Raw genomic sequence first — 20,871 nt, forward strand, 5'->3', positions numbered from 1 at the left:
TGAGATGCAACAATGTGAATAATGGAGAGGGGTTTCTCTTCCCATCTGTACAGAAAATTCCCAGAGATATGAATGGAAAGCAGTTAAAGCCCACAGGGAGCTTTTTACACCTACTTTAGAAGTGATGTGTATAAAGTTTATTCTGTGTTCCACAATCAGATCGAGTGGTGGCTCAATCGCCTTCCACTTGTAACAGCATTTATTGCTAGAGAGAAAAGTTATTTATGCTGGCAAGTGGTCATGTTCACCGCACAACTATTTAATATGTCAAGTTGATGGAGTTCATAATTTAAATCCTGGCTATTTTTTATCGTGTTACATATTAATAAAGCTGTTAACAATACCAGTACAAGCTTATACTGTTTGTAATTGCTCCATGTATATTTCCAAAAATTAATCTCAGAATTAGTAGATCGATTCTCATATCAACTGTATAGCGACAAGGCGAGGGTTAAATAGCCTGTCCTGCCTTGAGACACTTGTATTATCACAAAGTCTGTTTTGACCATCTCGTGCATCGTGCTAATGTGCTCAATAAAACGATTGAAGCAACTTTCCTTTTTGCTGCGGTCTTCAGTGTAGATTTCTGAATGATAAACAAATTACATTGCTGAATTTTTACCTGGAATAATGGAGTCGCAGCCTTAAATATGGTAATTTGTCAGCTCTCTTGTCCACAATATGTATCAGTCTGAAGATTTAAGAACTAGATGTCACAATCTTAATGAAAGACCAAACAAGGTGGATACAAGAAGTTACAATGCTGAAATGAGTTTTACCTATATTACGGAGAGGATCGTTTCAAGCAGTGTGCTGCACCCTTGAACAGTCGGCGTCTCAGGGAATCCATTTGAAACGGTTTGTATAAATCACTGGAGCCTACGTGTACCACGTTCTATAACTATAGATAGAGGACTACTCAGTCTACGTGTAGGACTGGTGAACTTACACGACCAGATTGCAGCGCCTGCCTGACGAGAAGCATGCCCTATGATGAAGCATGACACTCAGCCGAGTGTGTAAGGGTCCACTTCCCAAATTGGGAGACCCCCTGTCTCTACCATAGGCTCAAGGTAGTAGTCTGTGTCTGGCCTATCTACTCTCCAAGGTCAAAAGGAGAGAAGAAGATTTAATTGAAGAAGTAATGGAAAACTACCGGTGTCTTGAAGAAGTGAATGATTTGTCACGTGATACATTTAGGAGGGGACTGAATTTATCCTTTTTGTATTGTGAGCAGGGACAGAAAAAGGAGACTTCTAGATTTTCGGAGAAGAGAGAGCACCTTCAGAACGAGCTCCAGAGCCTTAAGCTATATGACCCACTTGATGTGAGTTCTTCTAAGGAAGTCTACATGTGCTGACACCTTTGAGAACGGAGATAGGGGAGCCAACTAGACCCATCATTTATGAGAGTAGTGTAGGGAAAGATATTTCATGCTTTCTTTCCTAATGAATGGAGATTTGGACTCAGCCTCCATCTTGGGTTGTGTATTAATCTTGGAGTTTATAGTTTTGTGTCTCCTTTGCCAAATCAATTATGTGCGTAAAGTTGGCTCAGTATTGATTTTCCTGTACCTATATTCACTGATTTTGCGGTGTGTCTATATCCAATTATTTTTGGCCTTATAATAAAATCCACAAAAATAATTCGGAGTTTGTGGCCTTTACAGCATGACTACATTGTAAGTATAATTGTGATATGTTTCTTCCCCTCGACAACCTTTAGCAGGCAAATGAAAGACCATCATAGCTGAACTTGGATAGTAAGACAAGGCCCAAATTTGGCTTAATCACTTGTGACATTTGAAATTACAGAAAACTATATGGGTATTCTCATTTGCATCATTTGAAGTTATTTCGGGCAAAAATGCCTACCCAAGAACACAGGAACAGAGCGGGGATGGATGCAACTGCTAGCTGCTGCTGTTCCTGTTATGTAGCATGTACTACTCTTCTCTTGACACAACATGGATCCTCTGGTTCATTTTGGATGTGAAGCTGAATTTTGTGTGAAGAAAAAAGCACTGAAAGCAGGGTTACAGTCCTTGAATAATGGTGCTGTATTTTTGCCTAATTATGCTACATTAGGCATGTAAGTTATGCTCACTTCTAGTGTTACAGTGAGAACTGGTGTGATTCAGTCACTGAGGTCACTCCCCCTCCGACAGACCTTAGTAATGTTATATTCACAGTCTCATATTTTCAGAATTCAAACAGGTTCAATTCTACCTATTAACAACATTTTCATTGCTGTTACTTGTTTATCTAAAATTTCAAAAAAGCCTTGGTAAAGGTAATAGCTGTGGCTTGTTTTAGGAGTTTGTTTATTGTTGTGCTATGTGCCCTTAGGCAGTAACAGAAAAATTACAGAGGGTCCCAAATACTGTGCTAGTTGCATGCTGTGTTAAACATGGGGTTCCTGCTCAAATATCTTAAGCCATCCATTTTATTACACAGGCCACGCCTCTCGTATAGGATTCCACTTCTGTGGCCGTGACCTTTTTAGAACCACCCCCACACCTTTTTTATCACACTTAAAGCACTGGTGCCTGCTTTATGACAATTCTTAAAAATATGTCAAGGGCACACCTTCATGGAATGGCTAGAGGGGAGAGAGTTGAGCAAGGGAGTGTTGAGGTGACTGACCTGGTGCATGCAACTGCTCCTGACACCTCTAACCTATCGGCCAGCAGCATGCCGGCAGCCCTTGCCTTATGAGTGACTGCTGTGATCGGTATTTGTTGGCGCTGTATAGTCCAGTTTGAATATGGCTGCACATATTTAACTTAATGTAAAGGCAGAAGGACATAATGAAAAAAGAAATGATAATACGCCTTCAGATATTTTCCCCAAAAGCAAATATCACATTAGCAGATGGTATGTGATCTGAGCTCAGGGTTTATTTTGGTTTTTTCTTGGAGAAAAGTTCATTTAGAAATGTTTGTGGAATTGAGCTCTGCTCGCTGGTAAATGTTAGGATAGAGAGGGTTGGTGTTGGTCAGGATTAAAGGTACTCCCAACGTGGCCCTGTACCATACCAGGCTGATCTGCTTCTAGTGCTGCGTGGTGTGCCTGGGCTGTGTGCATGCCTAAAATAAACATCCATCGGCAGGCTCACTCTTATTGGTTGTGCTGTGTCTATCGCTCATTCTCCATGTTGGCTCCCCAGATTAAGTTGCCTGGGCTAGTGTTTTTTGGAGTTCAAATATCTCCTTAGAATTGGAATATTTGGCCCGTCAGATGAAACCACTGCCTCTGGGAATAGTTCACAGGGCTCAGGCAGGTACCTCAGCTTGTGTCTTTAGGAAGGCTGCTATTTTATGGCAATTGTATGGTATTGCGAAGTATTTGTATAGGGCTTACTACTGAGTATTTGGCACTGCAGAACTTTTTGGCAACTTTAACTGTTATGTGAAAATCCTGCATCTGATACTTACCCAGAATATCTCCTAAACCCCACCCCGCTTTCTCTTGTGACTGCGGGCCTGCCCTTGGTGTTAATGCCATAGGGCCAGGGTTGGGAGAGACAGATGTCATGGCAGAGGCGGGCCCAATCGCACTTTTAACAAGGCGACTTGGGGAGATGTGAGTTGTGTGCCCGGATGCTGGCACTGTGCAATCCCTGGCACCCAGGGCCAGACTGGGAACCATAACCTGACATCTAAGGGACCCCGGTTCCAGGATCTTTGGACAGTAATGTACTGTTATTTAAATTGACTCCACAGGTGGATTGACTGAAGTGGCAGGACTAGGTAAACTCCAGGTTGTATTTTGATTGAAGGAGTTTCTGTTTTTGAAGCAGGTGTGGATCCTCCATGCGGACAGAGGAGGCTCGCCCCACTGCTTTCTAGCAGTGCGAGAATCAGAAACCTAAAATGGTATTATAAATACCATTTTAGGTTTCTGCTTCTCGCACTGCGGCAAAGCAGAAAGGTTTGGTTGAGGGTGTCTGCTCGAGGGCAGGGGAGCAGTGGCTTGCCTAATGTTGCAGGCCCTGACTGTTTGATCAGCCTTCTGGGGCCGACCAAACGAGCAATGTGCATTCTCCCTATTCTCCATGTAGGCTGCATGCAGCCAACATGGAGAAAATGGCCTCCCCATAGATGCTGTGGGGTCGGCATCCCAACCAATCACAATGCTGCCATTGCAGCATTATGATTGGCTTAGGGTAGGGGAGGGAGGCTGCCTGCTTCCTGTTCCCGAGAAGGCCGGAAAGCAGGAGCAGAAAGAATACGCTGGACCCAGGAAAGTAAGTATGTTTTATTTTTGTATTTATTATTTAAACCCCTCTCTGCGTAATTCCCTCATGATCACTCGACAGCCCCTCAACCCAGCGTGACCCCACTCCCGCCCCACCACACGTGTGCCATGCCAGACGCAACTGTTCTCAATCCCAGCATTGTGTTGCGAATGTGAAATTTATTTGAACTTGTGGAAATTCATGAGAGAGTATAATTTTGGACATTGGAGGCATTGCGTAAATTTAGGAAGCAGCATTCAAATTTTCAAACGGATCTAGAAGTGCGTGAGTGTGGCGCAAGTGAAATAACCTTCTTCGCATTCATCCATTGCCATGCTCAGGAACTCTGGATTCCTGCTTTATCTTCAGCATGTGTGGGACATTGTTGTACAGTCGGCACAAGCGCTGCATTCCTTTGGTGTACGTCAGCATTAAGCATAACATGCTCAGCGTGTATGCTGCGTGCTGACAAGCCGCATTGACTATTGAAAACAACTCTTTTGTTTGTGGCCGCCATTTTATATTGAGAGCACCATGTGGGCGATCGCTATTGTTTCTTGAAAGCTAGTGAAAGCTGGTGGAAGCTGTCTTTATAGTAGTATTTTTTTTAAGGGAAAAAAACAAAGGAGGTGATACACCAAAGGAGAAAAACAGCTTCTGGAAAGGTAATTAAAATTAATTGAATCATTATTATTCTTAACAACGATTTGCACACTAGATATTTATTGTGCAGATTTCTGTCTGGGGTTAATTTATTTGAAACATTATTATGTGCAGCAGTGATTTGCTTGCTAGATACATCTTGTGCTGATTTCTATCTGGTGTTATTTCACTGATTATCATGCTATCTTATGTTCAACAATGAATTGCATGCTGCAGATCTCAGTTTGGGGTTATTTCAGTGATTTGCACACTGATCATATTTTCAAGAGTGATTTGCACATTTATTGCACCCTGTACTTTTTTTAGTCCCTCCCGTGATTGGAACACTATTTTATTTTTAGCAGCAATTTCATACATCGACATTTAACATCTACATTTGAGTTTATTAAAATGCAGTTTGTACCACCAATAAAATATCTTCAGAACAAAGGAGATCCACCCATTCCTTGGATGCAATGGAGGGAAGAATTCTAAACCTACATGAGAGCAATTGACGATGGCAATATGTCTAATAAATGTCTGAAAAATATTCTTTAACATTACCTGGGTTCAGAAGGGCAAATGGTATTTCAAACTTTGCCACAAGTTCCACTAGAGCAAGAGGAAGATGAGGAGGAAGTCAATGTGTTTCAGGAGGCATTGATAAGGCTGGAAAATAAGTTCAAACCTACTCCAAGTGTGCCTTTGAACAGATTAAAGTTGTATACCAGGGCACAAAGAAGTGAATACACTGTGACTGAATTTCTGATTGCTTTGAGTGGTTTGTGTGTACATTGTAATTTTGTGGCAATAACAGACAAAATGATCAGAGATCAAATACTTGATCATGTGTAAAGCAAAAAGGTGAAAGTACAATTGTGGGCGATGGGTGATCCAAAGCTGCAAGATACTATAGCTAAAGAGTTGGAGTAGTCAGAAAAATTGATTAAATCAGTGCATAAATCTGAAAAGGTCAGCAGGGATGACACTGAGGTTGTATATGCCATGGCTAGTAATAGTGGTTTCAAATACCAGGGTTTCAGCATAGAGGTATGAGGGGTATGAGGAGAACAATAAAGGAGGTAGTGAGAGGTACAACAGTTCTGATGGTGATAAGCATGCAAAAAGTGATACGTTCTTGTGCATTTGTTGTGGAAGCATGGGTCATATTGCACTGTCACCTCCGTGTCCTGCAATTGGTAGAAGGTGTTGTACCTTTTTCCCGTGTTTGCAGAGATTTGAAGAGGAGTAATTTTAGCAATAAGAATAAAGTGTCCTATCTGAGTAGTGGGAGGTTGGTTGATGGAAGGAGATATGAAGGTGAGAGTGATTGTATGGGGGAAAGTGATAATGAAAAGAGGGGTGGTTTTGTCTACTACAGAAGTTGAAGAGGAAGGAAAAGGAGGTAAAGTTAAAAGTGCTTCCAAGTGTAAAGTCAGTATCAGAATTGGAACTGGAATTGATGGCCGATTCTGGTTCTCCCAGGATGATTGCTACAACAAGAATATTTTGTTCAGAAGTTTGACAAGGTATGGAGTAGGGATGAGTTGAAACCATCAGACAGCATAGGGTAAAGTTTTGATGATACGGTTAATGAGATAGTAGGTTATGTGGAGATCTCCATTCAGTCTAAAGGAAGGAAAGCGTTTATAAAGCGTTAGAGAAGTGAATGTGTTAGGTTGGATGGACCAGTGGAAGTTAGAAATAATATTGAACCCTAGAAGTCCAGAACCAGTATTGGTGGTGGAGAACTGTCAAGAAAAACATTGGATTGCGTCTAGATTCTCTGAATTTTTTAGAGGAAAACATGGGAAACTGGAAGGTTATTCTCATAAAATCAAGCTTAAGACAGGCGCCAAGTCAGTTGCACATAACTCAGGAATGTACCCATCAATTTGAGGGAGGACTTGAAGTGCATGCTGTTGGAAATGGTGGATGAAGACGTGGTAGAGTCTTCAGACTGCATTTCTCCCATAGTTTTGGCTCTTAAGGCAGACAATTCTTTGATGCTTTTGGTGGATATTAAGGCTGTGAACGCAAATACTGCTGTGAACTGCCACCCCCTGCCAAATATTAATTAAGTGATGTGCATGCTTGATGGGGCTAAAGTATTTTCTCCATTAGATCCAAGGTCAGCGTACCATCAGATTGAGCTGACAGAGGCCTCTCACCATCTTACAGCATTAATTACACCGCAAGGGTTGTTGCAATTTAAAGAATCCCCTTTGGGTTAGCCCCTGCGATGTCAGTGCTTCAAAGGGCCATGTTTTATTTGTTTAAGAACCTGGAAAGATATATCAAATGTTTCCAAGATTATATATTGATATTTTCAAAAAATAAGGAGCATGGTGAACATAGAAAGATGATGTGTAAGGTCTAACTTTGAAAGAAAATAAATGCCAGTTTTTTTTGAATCTGTAGAATTATTGGGATACACTGTATCAAGGGATGAGTAGTGCCCAAAAGAACCCTGGTAGATGCTATCATTAGAGCTCCTACTCCGGATAATCGAGAGCAGTTTTTATCATTTACAGGGCTCTGCGAATATTACAGTAAATGTATTGAAACTTTTGAAACAAAGATGGAGCCACTTGGAGAACGGGCCACTTTTGTGTCTTGAACTCCGTCAGATGCTGAAAGAAGATACGCCACTATTAGAATAGAACTGTTTACATGTGTTTGGGCCATTGAGCATTTTCAGAATTATATATGGGGATCACGTTTTGTACTGAAGACAGGCAATATATCTTTGGTGGAAATTCTTACTCCTGATGACGGTTGGAATGCTACACTTTTCTGCAAGAATATTATTTTACCATGGAATATGTGTCTGAAAGTAATAATGTGACAGCTGATTGTCACTACTTCCTTTAAGTAATGAAGAGGTTGGTCATGCAGAAAATGATAAGGATAGTGTGGTAACAGTGTCAAAGTATGTGGCTGTTCAAAGGGATACAGGAGGAGAGGTGGATGAAAGGTGAAGAAGAAGATTTGGTGTTGTGTGAAGTCAGGAGATATATAAGAGAAGGCTAGCCTGATAAGACGGTGTTACTAGCGAGCTTTGTTTCTTTTTGGAGGATAGCTGAAGAATTGGTGATGAAAAAAATGGAAAATGTGTTCCTCCTAAAGCAATGCAAGAAGAAATTGTATGTTTAGCACATGAAGGACATCTAGGGATGTCTTCCAGGAAAAGATATATACGCACCAGTTTTTGGAGGCCAGGGATGGATATGATGGCTGCCAGGGTAGTGAGAGAGTGCTGTGTGTGTGAGAACAGTGATACAATGTTGAGATCGTCACCTGCACTTCTCGAGCCAGTGCCTTGGTGGAATACACCCTGGCAAAAGTTGTTTTTCAACTTTTCAGGACCATTTTATGCCTTGCCTGCTGATTTCCTTTGTGCTTTAGTTCTCATAGATTACCACTCTAAATGGCCTGAAGTGAAATAAGTACCTCAAGCCACTTCCAGTGTCCTTGTTCAGTTTTTTATAAAAAAGGTTTTTGCCAAGGAAGGATATCCAGAAGTTTTGACGTCTGATAATGATATTCAGCTAATGGTGAAGGAGATGTAGAGTTTCTTTACATTCATAAATATAAAGCATGTTACTACTGTTCTCTATGAACCCCAAGGGAATGGACAGGTTGAGAGAGACAATTGTGTTCTCAAAGAGAGTATCTACTGGGCATGTGGATTTGGTGGGCAGCTAAAGGATAGACTGAGAGAGAAGTTATAGTGGTATCACATTACCCCTCATAGTACCACTGACATTAGTCTGTTCAAATTGTTCAGAGGTAGGCAGCCGGGTACAAATTGTATCCATGGTGGTTCAAGAAGAAACATGGGGAAGGTCAAGTCGCTTGAGTCAGCTTTATTTGATTAAATAATCATAAAAGCACACATAATTGAATGCATATATCAACAATATAATAGTGTCATTAAAAAAATCCCCAATTTAAAAACACATAACAACCAGAAAATTTAGCAGAAATAAAATACACAATAATATCAGACATTAGACAAGGACATACAACACAGTATATGGCAGCATCACTAGTAATGTTAATCAACCAGCTGATCATACAGGGTAAGAGTATTCCTTACTTTTATAGCACCATTTATAAAAAGAGAAATAACGTGACAAATATAATCAGTCTCAAGACTACATAAAAAATTATAGGCTCCCTGATGCATTATGACAGTCCTTGATAATAGGACGGGACATAAAACACATTTCCTAATTTCACAATGAAAACCACAGAATAATATAAAATGCATTGAAGATTGTACTTACACTCCATCACACTGGCATCTAGGGAGTCTAGTAGACCATGTTTCTCTTTTTGGGAATACTACAAGACGATGTGCAATACCTAGTCGAAACCTACTAAGATAAAATCTTTTCTGAATATGTGTGACAATCACACGGTAACCCTGCAGCCCAAATTGTAAAGGCCCTTCCAGCTAATTGATTACTGAAGTATTTTGCCTTTCTTTGGATTCCCTCTCACCAGATTGTTTATTGCTAAAAATGGCTTTTAGTTTTTTCTTGCCATACTGTAAAATATTAGCTGGAGTCAATTTCCTTAATTATCCTTTTATCATGCACCAGCCAAGGCATTTTAATGCAGTGCTCATGGGTAGGTCAAGTCGAAGAAAGTGTAGAGGAAATAAATGAAAGGGTGCAGAGGAAGCAACAGAAGGTCAAGAAAGTTTATGATGAGAAATTGATAGTAAAAATTCCATCATTTATGGTAGGTAATAGGGTTAGAGTGAGGTAGCCTGCTCTGGTGAGAAAATGTACAGCTAAGTTTGGTAAAGCAATGAAAGTGATCAAGGCATATAATAAAATTGTGGTGACTTAAGACGGTGAGGTCTGGAATGTGAGAAGAGTGGCAAAATGTAACCAAGAGAATGGACTTTTACATGTAAGAAAGTGTGAGGAGATTAGGAAGTGTTACATCTTTACCATCATAAGACAGGCTAGGAGAAACTGCCAGGTGTCATTGTGATTGTTCTAGTGGTCAAAATCTGGCAAATTGAGGTGGAGTTGAAAATGGTGAGCGAACAAGTGGTTGTGAGTCTATAGCCCAAAGTTGGGATCACATGTGTGACGACAACCAAGCAAATTGGAACATTTTGTATAAGCGTGTTGTTTTGTTTGATTCTTATGTTGTTAATTTTTTATGTGTATTTCTCTGTATATAGTGTGCGGGATCATCTTTTGTCTACATTTTTAGGGGAAGGATGTGTTGTATTTATTATCTATAAAGGTTAGGGTTAAATGTGCATTTATTAGTTAAGGTCCGGCAGTATGGGGTGGAGAAATTCCAGAATGGAATATAATGGGCTGGTAGAAGAAAACCAGTACTTGATCACTGTTGGCTGTGAAGGTTACTGTGCTATTTTGAATTAAGCTATTACCTGGATTTTATACTACTGGTCATTGGAACGTATTCTAACACGTACACACAATTGTGTTCAGAAATAAAAAATAAAAAAAATAAAAACACGAGAATCTACACAAACATTCAGGGCCAGACTGAGAACTCAAACCAGCCAAGGCAATTCAGCTGGACCGGCCCAAGGGGGATGGGATTGGGGCGGTTGAGGTGCTAGTGGGAAGCATTGCTGCCGTTTTTGTTGCAGGGGGCGATATTGCAGCACTGCTGCAAAACCAGCTTCCAGTGACAAAAACAGCCCCCACCACTTTTAAAACTGCCCGCACCCTTCCGGCGCAACAGGGAAAGGTCCACTGCGGCCAGTCTAGCCCAGCAAAGATGCATTCTGCAAGCAAGCATACAAACCAAGGTACACACACTCAGAGACGTTTTAAGGCATGGGCAAAGTGGGCTCTGGCCCAGGGCCACAGCCTTTCAGGGCATGATAGACACATCTTTTTTCTGCAGAGTCTTGTCCTTATCACCTTGAATAATACTTAAACAGATTGATTTAAATACTCTTTCCTTTAATTTACTTTTAATGTGGGTGATGTGTGAGAGTCTATTACAGACATTTCGCGGAGAAATGTTGTGTTATGTTTCAAGTAACATCCATAAAAAAAGTTCCTTTAGAGCAAAACAGGACCTTACGAGAAGTGTGAGTGTGTGACAGAGATGATATGCAGTAATGTTAGTGAACTGCTGTCGTGTTACAATATTGAAATCACTCGTCACTATCCTTGAATATTAGATGTAAACACATTTAACATTTGGACCATTGCTCCTGTGCATTCCTAGGGACCGGGCCAAGGCGGGCATGAAAGAGCTCAAATTGGATCATGAAATTCAAAAGTGTTCTGAGCAGGGACCCCCAAAATGCATTTGGCCCAGGGCCTCCAAAATCCTTAAGATGCCCCTGCACACACTCGAGCACATACACCATTCGAAGAGCCAATCTTTTTTTCAACTGCCTACATATTTGTCTTTGTGATGAAATGCGTGCCTTGCATTGTCTTTGTTCACTTTTAAGGAACGTCAAACTATGCACTCTAGATAGCATAAGTAAATGCATCTGGTGAATATCTAAGTATCTGACTTTGGGTGTATCAATCTATTCTACAGAAAACAATGTGTGCACACATTTCTAAATTGTAAATATGTGCACACATTGTTTTCTATACAATGAAATAATGGAATCATAATGCACTCTGCCTGTATTATGTGTTGTGACGTCTAGGATAAGGGCTAGGCGAACAGACAGAATCTCATAACCTCATCTGTTGATCGTCATATATATTTCTATTGCTATGTAATGTTAATTTTAAATATAAAATATTCATTACGTTATCTGGAATGCCTTTCGAAACAGTAACTTGCGCAGTTTCGAGGCCTGCTTTGTATAGAATAAAAAGTTACTTTTCAGGGAATCCGAATCAGATGCTGGGCAATTTATGATTAACAATGTTAAATACCTAGTAAAATAGTTTATTGTTTATGTACAATTTCATTACTGCCATAATGTTTATTCTTTTACTCGTTCACTCTCGGGGTGGACGCACTGTTTATAACTGTTATCAGACTCTTAAAGATGAAAAGCAGAGTCAGATTCGGCACTTTAACTTTCCCATTACCGATAAATGCGATGAAAGCTTAACCCTCTGAACTGTCCTGCCTGCTCCCATCCACCTCGCACTCAACTTGCTATTTATACCACGCATTGGCAGAGCCATTAAGGCTGGCATTGATATGCTAGGACAGATTTAGAACCATGACCTTTGTATGAAGCCCATTTCCTGTCACTTGTTTCACTGGGGGTGCGTTGTTGCTATGCTCACTTTATTCAGCTGAGAAGCCACATGGTGACCTTGCTATTCAGAAACGCTGCTTGTGAGACCAAAGGGCCCAGGCATCAATGCAGAAGAGCACGCCACTGCCCCTTTGGGAAGCGGGCAGTGAGGAAGGTGCAAAGGAGCCGAAAGCAGACGATACTGGCAAGAATTCAAGTGAAACCTTTCCCCTGATCCTGCACAACATCACATCCATTGCAAGCTGGTATGCTGAGGTACATTATTAATGGCAGAGGTGTTTGTGCTTGCGCTGGTGGAGGCTCCTCCTAGCAGCAGTCTTATTTACTTAGCTCCTGGAAACCGTGCCTCTCCAGTGTGGCAGAACAGCTTGTATATGTGTCTCTCTGTGGACTCCAAAGAGCTTTTACAGACATATAATGGCAGAAGCATGCTTCTAAAGAGCATACTCTATAAAGTAGTACATGAACAACAGATTTGGGATTGAGGGAGTTAGCTAATCAGTAGACTCACTGTGTAGTGCTAAAAGATGGTAAACAGGCAAGTGTGTATATACTCATTAGATTTTATTTTAACCTCCAATTCCCTGAACGATTGTTGCTTCTCAAAAACTGTAACTAGGCATTGCTCTGTGGATGAGATCTGGAGAATATTTTCTCAGTTTAAGGTGTAGTGTGGAGAGGTGTTTTCCTACCTGTGCCTCATCTTGCATTACCAGCCTCCTCATCTTCCTTGCTCAACACTTTAAACTTTTCTCACTGTCATCATTCCATGCTGATGTCCCATATCTGCTCCTCTCTCTGCCATACTTCTATCCATCTCCTGCTGTTTCCCCTTATCTCCCACAGGCTGTTTGGCCGTGGTAGCAATTTCCTTTTGTTTGCCGGTGTTGCTTAGCTTTGGCCTCCTCTTTGTCCATTTTCCATGCTGCTTCGAACTCACGGTTTGACCCAATTCTTATGTTCTGTCAAACAGCATTGTCTTCCTATGCTCCACCGTACTACCTGCACCACCTATTTATTCTCTGCATGTCTGTCCTCATCTCGTCAGTGTGTACTCATCGCCATTGTCCCTTTGTCTGTACATCATGTTAATCTAACTCAGTGTCTCTCTCTTAGGTCTGCGTCTCCCATCCATGCCCCTCACCCTTCTTCTGCTGCTTTATTTAATTAAGAACAGTAAAATGTAGTTTATATTTTTTCCCACACAGCATGTATTGGGGCTGTCATCTATGACTTGGAATAGCAAAGGTGCAGCACCGATCCGCCCACCAAATGCCAGGGGAGCAATTAGAGCCGACTTTTGGGGGGGGGGGGGGGGGGGCTTGGTGGCTAACTCCTCCGGTCGGTGGGGTGGAACAAGCATTTCAAGAAATGTAGACAGAGATATCTTTATATACAATATGAGGCAAAGAACGGCCAAGCTGCAGTTTAAACATATTGGACAAATACAATCTTATGACTGAAAGACTGGAGTCAGCATTTATCCATAGATTCCTCACTTGGGCTCATTTGTTTGGTGGCGGGCCTACTTGCTGAGGCCATATAGTGGCTGGATGGTGTTTGATCCATTTACTGCACATGGATATTTTGATTTGTGACTTGTTTATTTTGCTGTGGTTAGATATGGTCATTATTTTCACTGCTTGGGACATTGTCCGATTGAGTATGAGTCAGATGGGTTTTAGAATTAAGTATGATTTGTTTATTATCTACTTAACAGTAACACTTGACAGGCCAATTGAAGGAGGAGATTGGGTGCAATAAAGAGCTAAAGTAAATGTTAAAGAGCAGGCAAAGATGTTTGGTACTTTAGTTGTGAATTGACTGGAGCTGCCTGAAGGGAGGAGTGAGATGATTATCTGTCTGATAGAGAAGATCTGCGTCTGTAATGCGATCTGCCTAAGTAATGCACCCTGCACTCTGATTTGTGTCAAGTCTCTGTGGAAGCTGCGGATGACGAACAGTATCAAAGGCAAGGAATAGTTCAAGTAATAGGTGTGCTAGTGCTCCACTATTAATCCACTGTAGTTTTAAAATCATCCCATGTGAAAATCAATGCTGCGCTTGCACTGAATCTGTTTTATAATCCGAAAGAAGGTTATTTTCTTTGAAGCAGATACTGGAACTGTGGTGGAGCAGTGGGAAGGGATGCAAGAAGAGTGAAATTGGTGTGTGGGTAGTAATGCAGGTGTGCCTTCCAAATAGTAAGTGTCAGTGGTGGGGATGCCTTCAGCTGTACTGCCAAGGAATCAGGATATCCAATGGTACTATCACTTTAGTTAATATGGCTGGCGTACCAATTTTCCTCTGAAATCTTCTAGTGGGGCTACTGTTTGTGACCGCAGTGCGATACATGCAAAGGTTTTGTGCCGTAAAATCTAAAAATAACTGAATGGATTTACTCCAAAAGGCACGCTTTCTGGACCAAGATCTAACTTTCTGCAAAACTTGGTGGGATTCTGTTTTTGCTGTATCACTGTTTAATTTTCCTATGGAAAAATGAATGGGAAAAACACGTTTTGGGACTCCCTTTTTTCTCAGCTCCTGCTTGATAGATCACCCCAAAATGTTCCGGGAAGGAGATGAGGAGAATGGGACTTTTTGGGGAAAAGTTCCATGAAGATTTGTTGCCAAAATTCTTACCTAGGGCCAGTTCTGCCCACAAGCCAACCAATGATCAGAACAACTAACAGCTATCAGTTTATTGCAACAGGTCACTAGTAATTCACTCACAGTTGAATGCTTAAATCCAGGGTTTCACACACCTACACATCTCTGAGGCCTTTCTGAACACAGTCAAGTCCCTTTCAAAAACTCATTCTCGAGTGACCCACACATCCCAGTAAGAACTCACCTGAAGCCCTCTGCATAAAGTTTCACCTCAACACCAGTAAGCATAACACCATCTGTTTCTTAGCAAAAAAAGAGGTGAAAAAAGTCTAGCTCCCATTGCAGTTCCTTTTGTGAACACCCTGTTCAACCCTTTAACAAATGTATTAAAAAGCACTTTCAAAGACGAGAATGTCCCCACTGCCTACAATTACTCACATTCTACCTCAATCAGGCACACTAAACTCTGACAGTACAGTCATTATCGCCCACTGATGGGCACCCATGCATCTTAAACATCTTGTAAAGAAAGATTGTGTTAGAACTGGCTATTTCTGGTAGGCTAAGGCTGACGCCAAAGCCAGGCAGAAACCACCATTCTAGTCAGGGCAAGGGAGTCACACGCCAAGATAACCCCTGCTCACCCCCTTGGTAGCTTGGCACGAGCAGTAAAGCTAAACTCGGAGGCAATGTGTAAAGCATTTGCGCAAGCACACGACAGCAACACCATCCTAGGCACACCACAAAAGGAACTCCACACAAGGTTATATAAAAATAACTTCTGTATTGTCAAAATCACATCAGATAGAAATCACACATGTACATTGTGCCAACTGGCACGGTCAATATTCACAAGGGATTATTCACAAGACAGGGCCACATGGGCCACTGTCAGAATCAACACTTTTAGAAATAGAAATACTGTCAGAAATTAGAATAAAAGGATATAAAATCACTGTAGCACAAATTAGCAAGAATAGCACACAACCAGTAACTACTGGTAACAGGTAAGTACCACCTACGCAACCCTAACAACCTTAGGAGAATGTCACGTAGGGGACCAGGACCTCACTAGGACCACCTGTACTGGAAAGAACAACCACCTAAGAATAAAATACATTTAGGGGTATAAGCAAGAACACTTACACATGATGCATAAAAACATTCAGAGGTGCAACACAGGAAAAACACATGATGAATAAAAACACGTTCAGAGGTGTAAGGAAAAAAAAACACATGATGCATGAAAACACATTCAGAGGTGAAATAATACCACACAACTGCGCAAAACTCACATAAGGCAATTACCATCACATAGATAATCACATTGCGCCTAAATAAAATCACATACCAGCCTCCATCTAATAAAGGGACTAAAGAGCCCTGTGTCCAGAATGTCAGGGCGTGCTGCCATGCAGCGCCAGGCAGGGGTGCGCCACTGGCGCAAAACCTAAACGTTGCAGGTGCCCACTACTTGCTGGGCACCTGGGAACATCCCAAAACCTAAACGGTGCAGCTGCCCACTAATTGCTGGGCAGCTGGAATCAAAAACTGCGACAGGGTCCTCACTGACCCTAGAACAGAACTGCGCCAACTGTTGGAGCCACACAGGCTCTGAAAACACTCGTATCACATTGCGCAGAACGTTGGAGCCACACAGGCTCTTAAACTGGTGGGGAGAAACACAGCGTGGGAGCCTCAGGGCTCCGACCACCTGACTGTGTCCCTCAAGAGCCTCTCAGGGCTTGCAAAACAATGGCCCCTCGAGCCTCGCTGGGCTCATAAATCAAAATATGGGCGGGAGCCTCTCGGGGCTCGAAGAACAGAAAATGCCCCCAGAGCCCTCGTGGCTCTAAATCCATCATGTGGGCAGGGAGCCTCTTAGGCTCAACAAATATGCCCCCACGAGCCTCTCACAGACTCGTAATCGCGGTGGGGCGGCCCACTGCCATCTGGGGCCGCCTTGAATCAGTGTCTCTAAAGCGGCACCAACAGCAGCCCCTCTGGAGCCCCCGCGGCCCTTTTTACTCACCGGGCCGGGCCGCTCTTTCTGGGGACTCCGCTTCTCTTCGGGCTGGCGGCGAGGCTTCTCTCGCAGCGCGGGGCTCCTCTTCGGAAACGGAGCCCCGCCAGTACCTTCAGCCACCTCTTCTCTGGGTGCGGGGCTCCCCCTTGGTCACGGGAGCCCCACAGCGGCAGGTGCCATCTTCCTCTCCACTCTCTCCTCTCCTGGGCAGCTTCTCTCCACCGGCCGGCGGCTTCGGCGGGCAGGACTTCCTGCCGGATTGCAGGCCCCGCCCCGTCCCGGCCAAAAACTGCCTGACTTCCAGTTTCTGCGGCACGAGGGCCGCGGCGGTGAAGACACGGGGCAATGACGGGTGGGCACCGGGATTTAAGCAAATAATAGATCGAGGTGGGCACTCGATCGGGCCCAAAAATGACAGCAAGGTCCCTGGCGTGGTGGGCACCTGCCAGGGGACTTAAAAAAATCGGCAATCAGAGCGCCTCCAGCGCTAGCAGCAAGAGTACAACGCTCTTAAGCGCTAGGGGCAGGAATCAAGGGCTCCCAGCGCTATGGACACACAAAAAAAACCGCTCTCAAGCGCTTAAGGGCAAATACAGCGCTCCCAAGCGCTAGGAACAACAAGTCCAGCAAAGTCCTTCAGGGGATGCAGCAAAGTCCTGGGGGGATAGGAAGAAGGTCCAAAGGATCTCAGGGCAAAGCAAAGTCCCCCAATCAGCCCAGGCAAGGCAGAGGGGTCCCCCAGAAGTCCTCCAGGCATCCATAAGGTATCCAGGGACTGGGCAGGGCCCAGGGATTCCCCTGGGCCCAAGCAGCAGCACGCCCCTGGCAGGATTCAAGTTAGGAACAAGAACATTTTGGAAGTGGACACAGCCCCTTTTTATACTATAAAATCCTTTGTCTAAAGGGTGCAGGCAATGTGAGAACCAGCTAAAACTGGTTATAGGGAACTCCTTTCAGTGTGAGGGGCAGAGGCGACAGTCGCCCAGCAGGAGGTGGACCCAGCATTGTGGCAGGCAGGCACAGCCCTATTCACTTCTAGGTGCTATCTCCTCCCACTTCCCTGGCAGCAGATGCAGCCTTTCATCCACAGCCTGACTCAGACAACCTCCTGGGGGCTCTCCAGCCACTGTCACCCTCAAACCAGACAGTCAATCCACAAGCAGGCCCAGGCTCACTCCTGGGGCCAGGCTCCAGCCAATCACACGCCAGGCACAGATTACACAAATATGCCAACTTCTAAAAGTGGCACTTCTACACTAGACACAATCATGCCGCATATACCATTGTGCAGCATTCAATCTCACGAGTATGTACATACCAAACTTGACCCTGCACTGCCCACACATCAGGAACTACCATGGTCGCACAGATTCCCCATGCATTCCTATGGGAGGGCAGGTCACTCACCTCACATACACAGAGAGCTCACGCACTTTACACTGTACCACAGTGAAAAAGTGCACAGAGGCCTAAAATCACCAACACCAGGTCACAGAAACAGGCTGGGAAAAAGCAAAAAAGTTTCGGGGTGAACCTGCCAAAAGGGCCAACAGATTGCTATCAACTAAATCCAGTGCCACAAAGGAGTCCATAAAATCATAGCCATCAGGATTCTGACCATGACAGAGAAGGAAGATGGCTGTAGATATTGCCTGGTGAGATGTAGTAGAGTCATGGGTTCTCCAGGCAGGCTCATAATCTAGATGTCATAAGCACAAATCACATTTATATGTGGATGAAGGAACACAGTCCGGATCCTTATTTTTTAAATTTAATTTCACACAAAGGGAGAATCAATGTAACTTCAAACGTCGAGCTTTTTCACAAAACTTAACTGAAGAAAAAAGCACCCAGAAATAATTGAGTTTTGCAGTGTGCGCTACTGAAACAGATAAACATTAACATAATGGATGTGCACTATCATCCATTTTAATATAAGGGACAAGGTGTACTAACCTGGCATATGGACCATTCTGCAGTTACAGTTCTCTACAATGTATCTGGTTTCACAATCAATCCTGCAGGCTGTTAGACTGTACACTGGGAAGAAATCAGACCCCGTCTCTGAAGGGCGGCATTCACCCCATGGAGGGGGCAGGTAAGATAGCTGCAAAAAAGAAAACAAGAAAGATTAATTGTTACCTACCAAATTCTTGTATTAGTGACTAACAGGTTACAGTCTTTGAATTAGTCTTTTCACATAATATTAAAGAAATATGGATGCCCTTAGGTTTAGAAATCATGAAGAAAATGTGTTTTCGCAAATGATAATATTTTTAACATATGTAGTAAGAAGGCAATTTGATCCTCTGTACAAAAAAGAAAAGGACAAACAAAATTATTCACTAGAGCAAGCCTGTATGAAGAAGGCATTATGGTATCAACTGTTTGCTGATGGCCGTGACAAATTGGAGCAGAAAAAATATGTACATTAGCAAAGCACCCTGTAGTGCTGACCTCGGTGCAATATTCTGCACTTAATATCTAGGTGATGATAAACTGATGTGGATTGGTACTTGGGCATCAAATGCTGAAAGGGTTATGTTGTGATGATATGATGACAATTATACAAACAATGCTTCTCATTTTCCTAGAGCTGCCAGTCTATAATCCCTTATATGTGCTGCAATACAAACACTGGCTAAATATCCTACTGGGAGAGACATTCCTAATCTCAAACTGTGACAAATACAATCCTCTGTATTGCTTTTCTTCATGAATCAAAAGAACATATTTCTCAAAGGAAGGTCCATTAAGATGGGGTTTCAAATGTAAAGAGCAAATCGCAGTTGATGAACATTTCGTGCTTATTTCCTTAATTCTTTATTAGTTTTGTGTTAAATGTGGGCTGAAGTGTTTTTTTTGTATGATTAACACACAAATATTAAAACATAATAAAAGATAAAGTATTAAGTAAGTAAGGATCTTTAGCTAATAATAGGTCGTTTTAATCTTTTTTAAATCAAATTAGCAAATTTCATGAACAATTTAAATTTTTGGATTCACTACTTTTCTAAAAAGAATGATTTGGGAAAATAATGCCTTTTTTAGTACAAAATAACCTCACCGTTGATCAAGATTTCCATCAAATTCCCAAACTGTTATTTAGCATGGTTATTACTCACTTTTTCCACACATCTAAGAGCTCCTTTGCACTTTTTTAAATGTTAGCTCCTCTTACAGCACCAAGGCTATGCTAAGAATTATTTCCATAACGCTAAAAATCTTAATTTTGCTTCTGTCTATGTTAGAAACTGGGGTATTAGTTGCGGGGAATAAGAACCCACCTCTAATGATAACCACAATACATGTTAGGATGAACTACAAAATTCACTAAGTAATTTGTGCTTAACCTTCTGGCAGTTTGGCACAAAGCAGTCAAGCTAAACTTAGAGGCAACGTCTAAGCTATTCATGCAGTACTCAAATAGTAATAAAGTGAAAACACAACACAAGAAAATCCCAAACCAATTTAGAACAATAGAGTGAAGTTCAATAAATAAAACAACCCAAAACAACAAAATCTAATAAGTAGAACCATAGTTGCAAATGTTCAAAGTTTAAGGTTCAAATTAGCACCAAGAAGCATTAAGCACAAACCATGATCATCTGGTTTCACTTGACCAGAACAAGGATACGGTTTGAAGTAACTATGATGGCGCTCAGGTCGGATATAATGGGCAGGTTTGTACTTGTGAAAAGCTTGACCTTTGGACTTTGCCTCTAGACTGGAAGTCAAAAATCTTCAACTGTGCAAGGCAGCAGGTTGTGACTGAAGAGGACTCCACAAGGCCGGACACCTACTCGGGGTCCAATTGGATCGTATTAGCGGCTGTGGAGTAGAACATAGCAGGGGAAACCTAAATACTTGGCCAAGCTATACTGCACATTTGTCGGATCACTGGCAAGTTGGTCCCTGCCCTCTGTGGGTTCTGACAGCAAAAAGTTCCTAGGTTTAGGGAATTTCAGGAGGAGTGCATTTTGACACCAGCCAAGGGTCCAGGAACTTGGGAAAAGCACTTGGGGGGGGGGGGGTCAATAATCACTCCAGCAGAGGCCAGCAGCAGAGTCATGGGCAGGTCAATCTGTATTTGTTCTCCTGAGAAAGC

General features: G+C 42.5%; 1 protein-coding gene across 1 annotated transcript in view; it reads right to left on the reverse strand.

Annotated features, from left to right (window-relative positions):
- The window catches only part of ASIC2 (acid sensing ion channel subunit 2), a 1,943,108-nt gene that overhangs the window by 357,341 nt on the left and 1,564,896 nt on the right, over positions 1 to 20,871 (reverse strand). Inside the window, exon 4 of the mRNA XM_078645029.1 lies at positions 18,720 to 18,870. Coding sequence (XP_078501155.1) covers positions 18,720 to 18,870 — 151 coding nt within the window. The remainder of the gene's footprint in view (positions 1 to 18,719; positions 18,871 to 20,871) is intronic.

The sequence above is a fragment of the Lissotriton helveticus genome, chromosome 5_1 (genome assembly GCF_964261635.1).
Source record: "Lissotriton helveticus chromosome 5_1, aLisHel1.1, whole genome shotgun sequence".
Taxonomy (NCBI): domain Eukaryota; kingdom Metazoa; phylum Chordata; class Amphibia; order Caudata; family Salamandridae; genus Lissotriton; species Lissotriton helveticus.